General features: G+C 43.8%; 1 protein-coding gene across 1 annotated transcript; it reads right to left on the reverse strand.

The window, feature by feature from the left end:
* Window positions 1-5: 5 nt before the first annotated feature.
* CHRNA3 (cholinergic receptor nicotinic alpha 3 subunit) lies at window positions 6-8,260 on the reverse strand. Its single transcript, XM_068958153.1, has 6 exons — window positions 8,025-8,260; window positions 5,903-6,042; window positions 5,779-5,823; window positions 5,130-5,239; window positions 3,068-4,079; window positions 6-1,542 (listed from the first exon to the last, which is right to left on the reverse strand). Exons 1-6 carry the CDS (start codon window positions 8,077-8,079, stop codon window positions 1,414-1,416), a joined length of 1,491 nt encoding a protein of 496 aa, XP_068814254.1. The 5' UTR covers window positions 8,080-8,260; the 3' UTR covers window positions 6-1,413.
* Between the last annotated feature and the right edge of the window lie 4,145 nt (window positions 8,261-12,405).

Here is a 12,405-nt window from a genome sequence, read left to right on the forward strand (position 1 = left end):
CAGCTTGATTCTCTTTATTTTCATAAATGTCGCATCATTTGATACCACTGTATTTCCAAAAAGTTTCCAGTTTGGCATAGAGAGAACAGTTGATAACTTTACAAAATGTTTACTCATTACAATATTTTATTGCACTGTTTATTCATGCACTCAAATTATCTGTAGTTACAGACTTTTTTTAAGTATGCCTAAGAAGTAATTTTTAGCATACTTTACAGGAATACTTTGTATTTGCCTGCCTTCCCACATAGTAAAGCACTTTGCTGTAGCAGGCTGCTTCCATATCCAAACTATCCTATGGTATTTTGATCTTTTCCCTTGATGGGAAATCAAGGGCCAAGGGTACTAAAAGTCCTTCCCTCTTTCAAGGGAATATATACATATACATACATACATACATATATACACACACACACACACACACACACACACACACATACATACATACATACACACACATATAGCTGTATTCTCCGTTTCCTTTCTACCCCTTCCTCTGTAGTTAAAATAATAATTGAAAAATATTTGGCAGAAAAGGGTTAAACCTCCCAAAGTGCCATTCTAGGCACAGCTTGCAGCTGGCTTCAGCTGGCTTCAGCTGTACCTCAAGACTCTATTAGGAGACAGGCCATGAGCCAGGAGGAAAGGCTGGCCATGGGAAGGGAGGAAAGTCCAATGACTGCATCTTATTGTGTGCTTTATACAGTTTAAAACGTTATTAGGTCTGAACAGCTTGATGTTTTTCTGACAGTCTTTTTATATAGTGAAAATAGGGGAAGCACAGAGTTTGTATTCTGGCTGTTTTATTATCATCTATTAATCACATACTCGTTTTCCTTCTGTAAATAATCCTGCCCATGGTCCTTTCCTCTCACAATTGGAGTTATTGTTTATACACCAGGTGGCAATGTTCTGCATTCTTACGATTCAATGGATAAGCTTTCTAAATTGCTTCATCATTGTAGGGACATTCATTGAACTAATTATGAACTTATTGCCAGAAGAACTTCTTGTGCTGTGAAAAGACTTAGCACCAGACTCCTCAAAATAAATCTGGTAGCCCAAGTATTGAACTTGTCTCAACCTTCAGACTATCTATATAATTATCAGTTTCTTTACCAAACCCTTTGTAAAGTATTCCTATAAATTTTAATGTACTACCTACATCTTTTCCAGTTACTACAAAAAGTAACTAGCAAGCCTCAAGCATGTTGCCTTGAGATCAGCTGTCATAACAGTTAAAAACAGACTTTTTCGCATTTTTAATAAAGCCACCTTGGTCAAGCAAAGTTGAGGCTAAGAGAGATCCTTATTCTACTAGTGAAACACATACAAGAGACATCAGATGCAGGGGAAAAAAAAGGTTTGGTTGGCAAAAGTTTGGTTTGGTTTTTTAACATACCGTTTGAATTTTTACATTTCATCTCCAGCCATCAAAGGCTGCAAAAACAATCCTGCTGTTCCTAGAATACATACCAGGATGAAAACCCATAGAAAAATGCGATCAATTACCATGGCAACGTATTTCCAGTCATCCTGAATCTGAAAAATAAACAGATCAAATAGAAAGTAGGCATGTTTATTAGATCAATAACTTGCATTCAGACCATTTCATGTAGTGAATGTAGATTTTTTTTTTTCCCCCTGTATACAGCTTGCCTTTCACATATGCATGACTTATAAACACATATGCATGACTAGCTTGCCTTTCACATATGCATGACTAATAAAACTTCACATATGCATGACAAAAACACCAGTGTTTTTGTAGGCAAATGAATTCACCTTGAAGCAGCTTTATTTGAATATGCTATTTGTAAAGCCAAAAGTACCTCTTCAAATACAATTAAGTTGTTCACCAAGACACTGGACCTCATGAGATACAATCTCTCTTCTGTATGCCAGTCCTGGAAGTGAAAAGATATTCTGGACAAAGCTGACTACCTGAGAATGTAAATTCTATTGAAATTCAAACAGACTGCTCCTACTGGTCCTTAAGCAGTATATGAGAAGACACAAGTTAACTGGCATATGATAATTTGGTATGTTGATGTTTTAATTTCTTAAGTGGTACTGGAATTTAATGACATTCTCATGCATGATATAAAATTCATCTCCTTACCTTCCATGTGGAAATGAACCAAGTTTCCAAAAACATGTTTGTGTTTGTTGTATTTGGGGGGGGGGGGGAGGGAGGCCTGATATTCTACTTCAGTGTCACTCTTGTTATATGTTGCATGTTAGTAACAACAGTAGGTGACAATTTCAGTTACTCTGTGATTACCATTTCAATTTTGACTTCATTTTTCCCTGGAAGGCTAATATGAAATGAATAATGCATTTTTTTGGTTTTGAAGTTTTGAACATTTAGTTTAGAACTTGTTTTTTGAGTTAAGGCAGACTAAAAAATCCACCCTATTTTCTATACTAACTAGTTCTGACTTCAGCATAAACTGAATAACTTCATTCTAACCTGAAGTGTCATGCTGTATAGGATTTAAATTCAATAAAGATTGCGGCATGTGGCTGCTGTTCTTAGAATGTTTGAGGAGCAGTGATAACAAAAGAAACCTTTTTTTTATTGCATCAAGATGCAGCGTTATAGTAGATTACATCTTGGATAGATAACATCAGCTCTGTGAAAGACACAAATTCTTAGCCTCTTTATTGATGGGGAAGTGTGGGAGGGAGGATGCAACTTTCTAAAGGCCAGAGTTGGCAGATTCCACTACTAAGACTGTAATTTGGAAATCCGAACTACAAATCTTGTAGGAAGCTACTCAGCTATGCTTCCCTAGCGATGGTTACTGTGCTGTGTTTCGCTCTGTGTATGCATTGGCAATAAGGATAAGGTAGTACAACAGAGCTGCTCCCCCAAATTAACTGTGTTCAGTTAATTTGTAATGCAAATATTTGTGATGCAGTTTATGTGATTTACTTCTATAAAACAATGGTCTGTGTTGTCCATGTTTTTTTAAGGGAGTCTTCTCTTACAAAACACACAGTTCTACCACTTGAAATGGTAAATGGTGTCTGCAGTTTGAGTAATGGTAAAATATATTCTTACCTCTTTTGCTTCATTCTGCATTTTCATATTTTCTGCAATGTATTTAACACTTTCAATAGCAGCTCTCATTTCTGGTGACAGAACTGAAAATGAAAGCAGAGGATCTACAGATTCAGAGCTTGAACTTCTTGTGAGATTGCCACTGAAATCTGAGAACTTCGTTCGTTGATACTGACAGCAGCTGCATGCTGTATCTTGACATACAAAGCCGTCTTTGCAGCATTTGGTTTCAGAACTGTTGAAGCAGTTTAAGTTTGGAAACTCAGCAGTGTAGAATGGTTTTGGCTTCTGATTGTTCTCTTCATCACTGGCAGGCCTTGTCATAAACATGATCCTGGGAAGTAAGTTCAAGAAGATGGTTCTCACCCACACAGGCATTGTGTGCGTCTTGGGTGTTCTGTAGTGCACGTTAAGTACAAATACCGTAATGACAATAGATAGAGTTACAAATATCATGGTGAAAAGGAGGTATTCTCCGATAAGTGGAATTACCAACGAAGTAGAAGGTATGGTTTCTGTGATAACAAGAAGGAACACTGTTAAAGATAAAAGGACCGATATGCAGAGTGTCACCTTCTCACCACAATCTGAAGGCAAATAGAAAACCAAGACAGTCAGAAAAGAAATCAGCAGACATGGAATAATCATGTTGATAGTGTAAAATAAAGGTAAACGCCTAATGTAAAGAGAGTAGGTGATGTCTGTATATATCTCTTCACAACAGTTGTATTTGATGTCATGTTTATACCCAAGAGCTTTAATAATAGCCCATTCTCCGCTTTCCCAGTAATCTTTCAGGTTCATTGTAGAGCCAATTAAAACCAAGTCAATTTTGGCTTTATCATAAGACCAGGAACCAAACTTCATGGTGCAGTTCTGATAGTCAAAGGGGAAGTAGGTTACGTCTATTTTACATGAGCTTTTAAATATAGCCGGAGGTATCCAGGTCACATCACCTGTGTATTTCAGTAGGGCCTTTGTCTTGTCATCAACCTGGAAATCTCCAACTGCACTGTAAAGCAAAGCAAACAAACAAACAAATGCAGTGCAGCTGTTCCTTTTAGTTTCATATGAGATCATATTTATAAAATCTTTAATCTGTTTTTGAAAGTAGGCAATTAAATCTTAACACGGAGCTTAATTGCAGATGCAGGATTGAGTTAGTGGCTGCCATAAGTTTCCATAGATAAGCTTAAATGAACAGTGGTATACATTTACCATGGATGATGTGAAGGTAAATATTTCTGAGCAAACGTGAGCCCAAGTGCTTCAGAGCCTGATGACTGACAAGAGGATACCTGCAATACTGGTGTTTCTGCTCCTTTTGTGGGCAGGGGAGGTAGCAATTATGGGGAGATGGATTAGGGTTGGGATGTATCTTTGCCTAAGGGATGTGTTTGGTGAAGGTTTTTGTGTCCCACATTGCTATCCTGATCGCTGTCATGAAAGAGCCATGTGACAATTTCACTTGTTCCTATGAAAAAGTAAAACTAGAGGTGATTTAAGTTCTTAGGATTAGCTGACCACGGGTAGAAAAGGACTCTCATGAGCTCTTGGTCCATAGGCCTCAGTTTTGGATTCGCGTAGCTTAAGCCCGTTTCACCGAGAGCGGCTTCCTTACATAGCAGAGGGATCCATTTAGTAATGGTTTGGCTCTTCACGGTCTCGGAAACAAATTTCCAAAGCACATCATAGCTGAGGCTTTTGTACACCAGTGGTGGTGGTGTATAGGTGTCAAACTGTGAGTTTAACTGCTAAAAAAGCTAGAATTAGCAGTTGCTTTTGGTTAAAGGTCTGAACGCCAGACAAGAATTCCCAGCGCAAGGGAACTTCTTGCCAACTCCCACGTAGGCAGTGATAAAAACAGCAGTAAAAGTGGGAGCTGGCAGAGGGCCGGGGCTGGCTCGTGGCCAGCGACGCTGGCGAAGGGGGACACAGGTGCGGGGAAAAGCAGGCTTCTTCCCTGAGTACACTGAACACGATGGTTTTTTTTTTTTTTTAAACTAGTAACATCGCCTCCCCCCTTCCTGAACTAGTAAGATATAATATGCTAGAGTCTTACTTGTTATATAAAACAATATCTGGCTTCCAGATCTGGCCGGACGGCACCCGGATGAATTCAGCACCTCCGTAGTCCACTGGATTCCACTGGAGCTTGTAATCGTTCCAGATCTAATCGTGCCGGAGGGCAGGCCGCGTTAGGTTTGGGGAGAAACCGAAATTATGTGGACTAGGCTCAAACCAAGCGCTCTCCTGTCACCTTCAGGGTTGTTTTATTCGGGATGCTGTAAGGACTAGGCGTGTCTTTAACACACGTGTAGGTACGGTGTTCGGTCGGGTGGAGGTTGAGCGCCCGCGGGCCTGGATGCGGCTGGGCTAGATGTGCGTGGGCGACGCGGGAGCTCGGCTCAGGGCGGCGGCGGGAGCCAGAGAAGGGGGCGGGCGGGTGGGCTCGCTGGTCCGCGCTGGTGAAAGCCCCCGGCCGCCCGCAAGGGGCAGGGCCGCGCGCGCCGCCCGCCTCAGCCGGCGGCGGGAAGGTGCCTCAGGGCGCGCGGGGGGAGGGGAAGGGCGGGAAGGCGCCTCAGGGCTGAGGCGGCCGTTAGGGGCCGTTAGCGGCCGCGCCCTGCCGTCGCTCCGTGCCCCGGCGGGGGGGGGGGGGGGGGGGCCGGTGCTGCCAGGAGCGGTGAGCCGGCGCCAGCCGCGCTACTTACGTGCTTCAGCCACAAGTTGGTTTCCATGATCTGGTTCACCTCATCCTGGAAGAGAGGGAGGCGTCGGGAAGGGCAGCGGGGGGCCTCGGCCGCCCGCCGGCCCTCGGCGCGGCCCGCTACTCACCACCTTCACCAGCTGGGACATGGACACCTCGAAATGGATGATGACCGGGTCCGAGGCGTTCCTCACCGGCCTCACGAACTGGTTGTAGTTCTCGAACAGGGCGTTGTAGAGCCGGTGCTCCGCCTCGGAGCCCCCGCAGCCTGCCGGCGAGAGGAGACGGGCGTCAGGAGCGGCCCGGGCCTCGCCGGAGCGGCCTCCCCTCCGGGCCTCGCCGGGCCGGGCCTCGCTGGAGCGGCCTCCCCCAGGGCCCCAGTGGCCCCCTCGGTGGGTGACAAGTCGCCAGCAGTCGGGCGAGGCAAGGCCTTGCGTGGATGGGCGCTGCTGTCTCGTTCTCGACATTTGCTGAAGGCCGGGAGAAGAAGAGCGATAAGGCGCAACAATACTTTTTTTTTTTTTTCCTTCCACATGCTTCTCTGCAGGTAATTTCAAAAATAGTTTGGTGGTATTAGTGAAACCGGAGGTGTGCAAGCACTTTCCCCTCACACGCCTGGCCCCCCGGATCAGTCGGAGCTCCCAGGGAGCGGAGGAAGGGAAAGACGCAACTGGGCAGACTGGGGCGCTTGGAAGCTGTTGGAGCGTTTTTTAATATGAGGATTCTCAGGAAAATGATGACTGCTTTCTAGCTTGAGTCATGGTTACATGATTATAGTGGTGATAACACCCGTTTGTTAAAATATGAAAACAACGATTAAAATTGTTTAACCGTTACATTCAAAGATACATCCAAAGAGAATGCCTGCTAATAGCCCATTTATTGTTCTAAACAATTTCTATTCACAGTATGTTCCTACTGTCCATTTTGCTGCTGGTACTGCTGCGCGTGGCGCCTTGTGGTTGATGAAGAAGCTGCAAATTGAAATTGTTTTAAAGCATAAGCTGTTCCAACTGTTTTGGGGTGAGTTTTGAGAGTCTGCATTTCAAATTATCTTTTTACTCCTAGAGCCAAGCAATAAGCATCCTGAGAGCTGGACAGCATCCAGAAGCCAATGGTCTTTTCTTTCTAGGGCACTTTCTCTTGAAATCTCTCCTGGACAAAATATCCTCCAGCATTTTACTGGAAAAAATACCTGTTAATACATGAATTTGGCAAACGCACGCAGCTGAAGTCTGTTGAACAAACCATTGATGATTCCTTTGAAACACAAATATAACACTACAGAGATTTGCAAGGAGACATACATTTATTTTTTTTCCTGGATTTTGCTGTTTTTCAGTAGACAAAGGGAAGGGAAGCAAAGTGTCTGTGTGTGACTGATCTGCACTGTTTCACAAAGCAGATGTTACTTTCTGATCTTTACAAGAGATCCACTCTGGCTAAGGCAAGAGGGTCCTCCCATGTCGAACTGTATTTTGCTAAAAACACTTGCATGCTAATTTTATCTTCAGGTTAGCAAAGTCACTCAGGCGAACTTGCTAATTTAAAAATGAACACTCTTTCATGCTTCTGGAGAAATGGCTTTCTAACAGCTAGCCTTGCCCTTATAATTGTTTATTGATATCTCATATTTATGAGGTGTATCTCTCAGATCAAGATTTCTGGAATAAATGCCCCATAATCTTTTAGGTAAATAGTTTTAAGCTAGATCTTTACTCTTTATTATAGTCCCTCCCAAATTGTCAGCCTTTTTACATGTCCACGGCGCTGTAATTAAATCTAGCATCTACTGTATCTAGACAATAAGTGTGTTAATGGATTTTTATTTAAATCCTTCAGTGCTCTCTATATCTGCAGAGATGAGGTGCACTGTTCACAGCACACATTTAAAGCTATTTAATATTGTCTCTTTCTTCTAGTCCTTCCATACTCTACAGTATGTAAGACTAAACCTTTATATGTAGGGAGCTTTCTCTTCTTAATGTTAAAATGGCTTTGTGATTCTGTTTGGCTTCTCAGGTCAGGACTACTTAACTTGTTACTACTTCACAAGGAGAAATAAAAAAAAAAAAAAAGCCTAACAGGAAAAGCTGTCCTAGGAATCTGTACATTTCATTTATATTTCATTCATTAGTCTGGAGTAAGCTTCAACTCTTCCTAAAAATAAATTGCACAAAACAATCTCCTGTTCACCTCTTTAGTTTCCCCCTTCACCAACAAAGAATAAGCAAATTAAGGATCACTCACCTTTAAGGAAAAAGCAAACAGCAGCAGTTAGAAGGAGAGTGAGCGTGCTCTCCATGGTGTTACGAATTGCTGCTTGTCGACAGCAGCTGCTGAAGGCAAGCTCAGCTGGCAGGATTGTAGGAGCGCAGGAAGCAGTGAGAGCTCCGCTCCTCCGGTGTATGAAATGCTTGCAAGCAGCAGACAGCAGAACCCTGAACACAGCTCTGCGCAGTGAGCTCCCATTAGGTTTGCTGTGCTGCCCCCTTTCCAGCTGCCCAGACTGTCATAAACAGTGTTGGAAACAGGAAATAAATTGTAGGCAAAATAGATGCTATTAATGTAGGCAAGGAGCAGTCATCTGACAAGGACAGGGGGCACCATAAACTGGTGCATAAATGAACCCAATAATGTGACAGTGCTCAAGATTTTTCCAGTCAGCTGCTGTACAGGATCCTTCTTCATAAGAAGTTTATGCCAAGCTATTAGGACAGGTTTAGTTAATGAAAATCTTATAATTGAATTGTGCTGAAATGGATATTGACATTAGGGACACCTAATGTAGCAGTGAACTGAGATCATAAGACCTGAATTTCCAATTGTGCACAGTTAATGTTTGAGGTTTTTTTTTTTTTTTCCTGGCAGTGTCTTATCCTTACAAGCATGTGTGAGGTGCTTGTCTCTAGCCTGATTCTTTACTATATGAAAAGGATGTCATTGTTCCGTGGAGTAACATTAAGCACCCTCACAAATATTGCCAGGATCTGAGCCTGGAGATGTATATGCAGCAGGCAGGATCCAGCAAGAGCCAGGAGTTTGGGTTGGAGGCCAAACTAGACCAAAGCTCTTGAGAATAAGTGTTTTTGGACCTCCTGTTTTCATGGGCTGGAAAGGTCAACTTTGGGAAGGGGAGTAAGAGTGCCGGATGCCAGCCTGGTCCCACGTAGTCCTGTTGTTCAGGGGAAAGGAGATGGAGGAAAATGGGGGTGTTGTGTTTGAAGTTCTGGCCAAGATTATTCTCAAGCAGTAATCTTGGCTGGAAGAGCTCCTGTAGACCTGTAAATTCTCATTGCAAATTGAACAGATTTAATCTTTCTACTGTCATTGATTTTCTTTCTGAAGTTACAAAAAACAAACAAACAAAAGGCTTGGGATTGTTTTCAGCAAAGAATTTCTATAATAAAAAATCTTCTGGGGAGAGGGTGTAACACAAGTCAAGGAATTGGGAAAATGGGACATTTTCTTCTCATGTTTTTCTGGAATTGGACCCTTCAGTACAAACATATAGCTGAAGTTGGACGGTAAGGGGTTGCCTTTCTCTCTTGCCTATGAAGGACTTACTGCCTGGGATCATCCCATATCTGCCTTTCAGAGCCACAAATGTTGGATATGTTTCCTCTGTAGTCATAAACTCATGGTTTGCAAAGTGGCTCGTTCATAGGTGACTGTTAGCTTCCTTATCAAATTGTATGTCGCTTTTTGCCTCCCTCTTGAAAAGCAAGGTGATGCGGGGAACATGGGAGCTGTGGTGGTTGCGTGTGTCTGGGCAGTCTGTCTTGGACGGGGGGGAGGGAAGAATTTGGGATTCCATCCTTGTTTTGGGTAATGGTGAGAGGGAAGCCCCGTGGAACAGGAGCGCTGGTAGGGAAGGGTGAATGACAACCCCACTTAGCATGATGTTAAGTGGTAGCAGTGGGAGAAGGAGCACCAGACGGGGTTCAGCTGCTCTTGGCACAGAGCTTGTTTATCCTATTTACTCCGTCTCTCAGAGCATCATTCAGTCCATCCCCAGACACATGCTCTTTGGATAATTTCTGTAATGGTATTAGCTGGGAGGAAATAGGTTTTACTGTCCATTTGATTTTATTTATTTTTTCCAGAGGACTCTGCCGTTTGGTCTTGTAGCTTAACCCTTTTGTGGGCATGTGTTCTTGCTTTTCTAGGGCATGCAGACTAGTTTTTTTTTTCCCTTTCTGCCTTCTAGATTTCCCTGAATGAGCAGCATTATCACTAGGATGTTTGTTTTTAATCCCAGGCAGACATGAGCTACAGCTTCAAAGATCAGATCAGAACCAGGTTCCCCAAAATTCAGTGTTCAAACCTGAAGAGTTTGGAAATGGCTGATCTGCAGAGGCAGTGAAGAACCATTGTATCGTTCAGGTATTTTAGCTTAATTTGCTTAGTTGCTGAAATTTTCATCAGTGTTTGTATGCACAGATGATATTTTCCCTCTGATGTCATTCACTGGAGCTCCTGGTGAAATCAGACAGGTTTGTGGTAGGCTTATTTTTGTGGCTAGGGAGGGTGATACGATAAGAACACGTCACCATGACTGCATTGCAGAACTACGTAGGAGAAGAATTTGTACGGGTAGGGGGAAGCTCATCCACCCATGAATGTCTGCAGTAACAAACTGCGTAGCCTTTCCTTTTAATAACCGTGCCACTTCTGACGCTGTTTCTCCAGATCAAATCTTGGAACCAGCTCAGGTCATGAGGAAGGGAATATTTTCCCACCTAACTTTGGAGTATTTATGCTCCCTTTCTGGGTTGGTTTGGCTGCAGGGGTGCAAACGAGTCCCAAACAAACTCACCAGGAGGCAGGTGGCGTGTGTATGTGATGATATCGGCTGTGCTTTGTGTTTGAGTGAAGACAGGATTGGTCTAGGCTGAAGGAGTTTTGAAAAGGTGTGGAGTGGGTATGGAGCCATCAGAGACTTCCCCCACTAGGAGAGAAGCGTTGGCTGGCCGCGCGCTTCCGGTGAAACAGATTTGTTAGAAAATAAGCTTTGAATGACCACCTTTTTTTTTTCTTTTAAACTGAAGAGCATTGCTGTAAAAACTGTGAAAACTAGAAGTGTTGAAGATTATTTTGTTTGATAAACTGGGACTCTCCAAAATTCGCATCAGTCACCATGCGAGATGGCATTTTAAGCTGGTTCCGCTTCTCCAGAACACTTCTATCTTTGAAATTTTGCCAAAAAATCAAAGCAAAACCCTACTATCCTTTGAGAAGCTAAACTGGAAACAGTTTTATGTAGGTAGAGCTGATGGAGCTGCTGAGAGTTAGGCAAAAATAGCATTTCCCATTTTGAAACCAGTTTTTAATAGGCCACAAATTTGCCAAACCTTAACAATTTGGGTGAAGTTTTCCATGCTGAAGTCTCCATGGATTGAATTATTTCTGAAAGCTTTACAAAAATACAGTGGTGATTTCGGAAAAGGTGACTAGGGAAAAGTATATTGCTTCACTCATGATTAAAAAACGAATAAGATGGCCACAATATATGGGAAGCACTAGAGCCACCATATCCTGGATGAGCAACTCCAGTTCAGCAGGGATCTCCCTGGGGCCAGGGAAGTGCCTTTTAAAAACCCTGTCTGGGCTGGTGTAATTTGAGGCCTCTGTTTGCCTGTGCTCTATGGCTGGCTGAGCTGCCAAAGCCTATCTGAAACTCTTACCACGCTGAAGGTAATTCAGCTGAAGGCTGCAGGGATGGAGCCGAGCGTTATCAGTCACTGCTGCTCATAAAGATAAGACCGACCATGAGATGGGAGCGCAGGAAATCTTGATCTAGTTGCTTTCAGGCAGTGTGGAGGAATAGGGAGAAAGTGGGAGAGGGGAAGGGGGTAATGGTCAGCAGGAGACTGGCCTAGGGTATCAGAGCGGGACAGAGCCAAACATGTTGTTGGTGCTGGGGGAGAAGAGCGCAGAGAGGGGCCTTTGCTCTGCACAGGCTCCTAGGTCCAGTGTCTGTCGGGGTGGACTGAAGGGTCCGAGGCCGACTTGCTGTGTCCTCGACTGCTTGTCCGCTCTCCCTTTTCCCTCCAGAGTGTGCGGTGGTTCACAGCAACAATCATGCTTGCGCTGCCTTCTCTCAGATTCATGTTCAGGGTTACTGTGGGATTTAAAGCAGCTTTGCTTTCACACTGTCAGCGCAGCACTGGCAGCTGCTCTGGCTTCCCTCTGGCTTCTTTGTGAGCAAAAAAAGCTACATAGCAACTGGGGCAGGGTGTACACATGAGCTTGTGATGGTCTAAGGCACAGCAGCTCCTGGCGTATAACCTAATGTGGAGGAGCATCTCCTTGCATGGGCGGAGGAATCTCTCTGTTCCCTTGGGGCTGTGTGTGCCCCTGCTCATCTTGCCGCTGTTGTTTCAATTGCCTGCAGGTAAAAGCAACCACAGCTCTGCTATTTAGGCTTAAGAGGTAGAAGAACACATTTGAGGCAGGGGAAGCGAGGTCTGACTACTTTAAACAGTCGCACTGCCACCCGTCACCATGGCAGATGTCAAGAGCAGTTGATGCTGGGGGGAGGACCAGAGCATTGCCACCCTCTGGGAAAGGAGGATATGGCAGCTTCTACAGAGAAGAATGCACTGGCATGGCTGCATTGATACAGCTG

The sequence above is a fragment of the Struthio camelus genome, chromosome 12, assembly GCF_040807025.1.
Source record: "Struthio camelus isolate bStrCam1 chromosome 12, bStrCam1.hap1, whole genome shotgun sequence".
Lineage (NCBI taxonomy): Eukaryota > Metazoa > Chordata > Aves > Struthioniformes > Struthionidae > Struthio > Struthio camelus.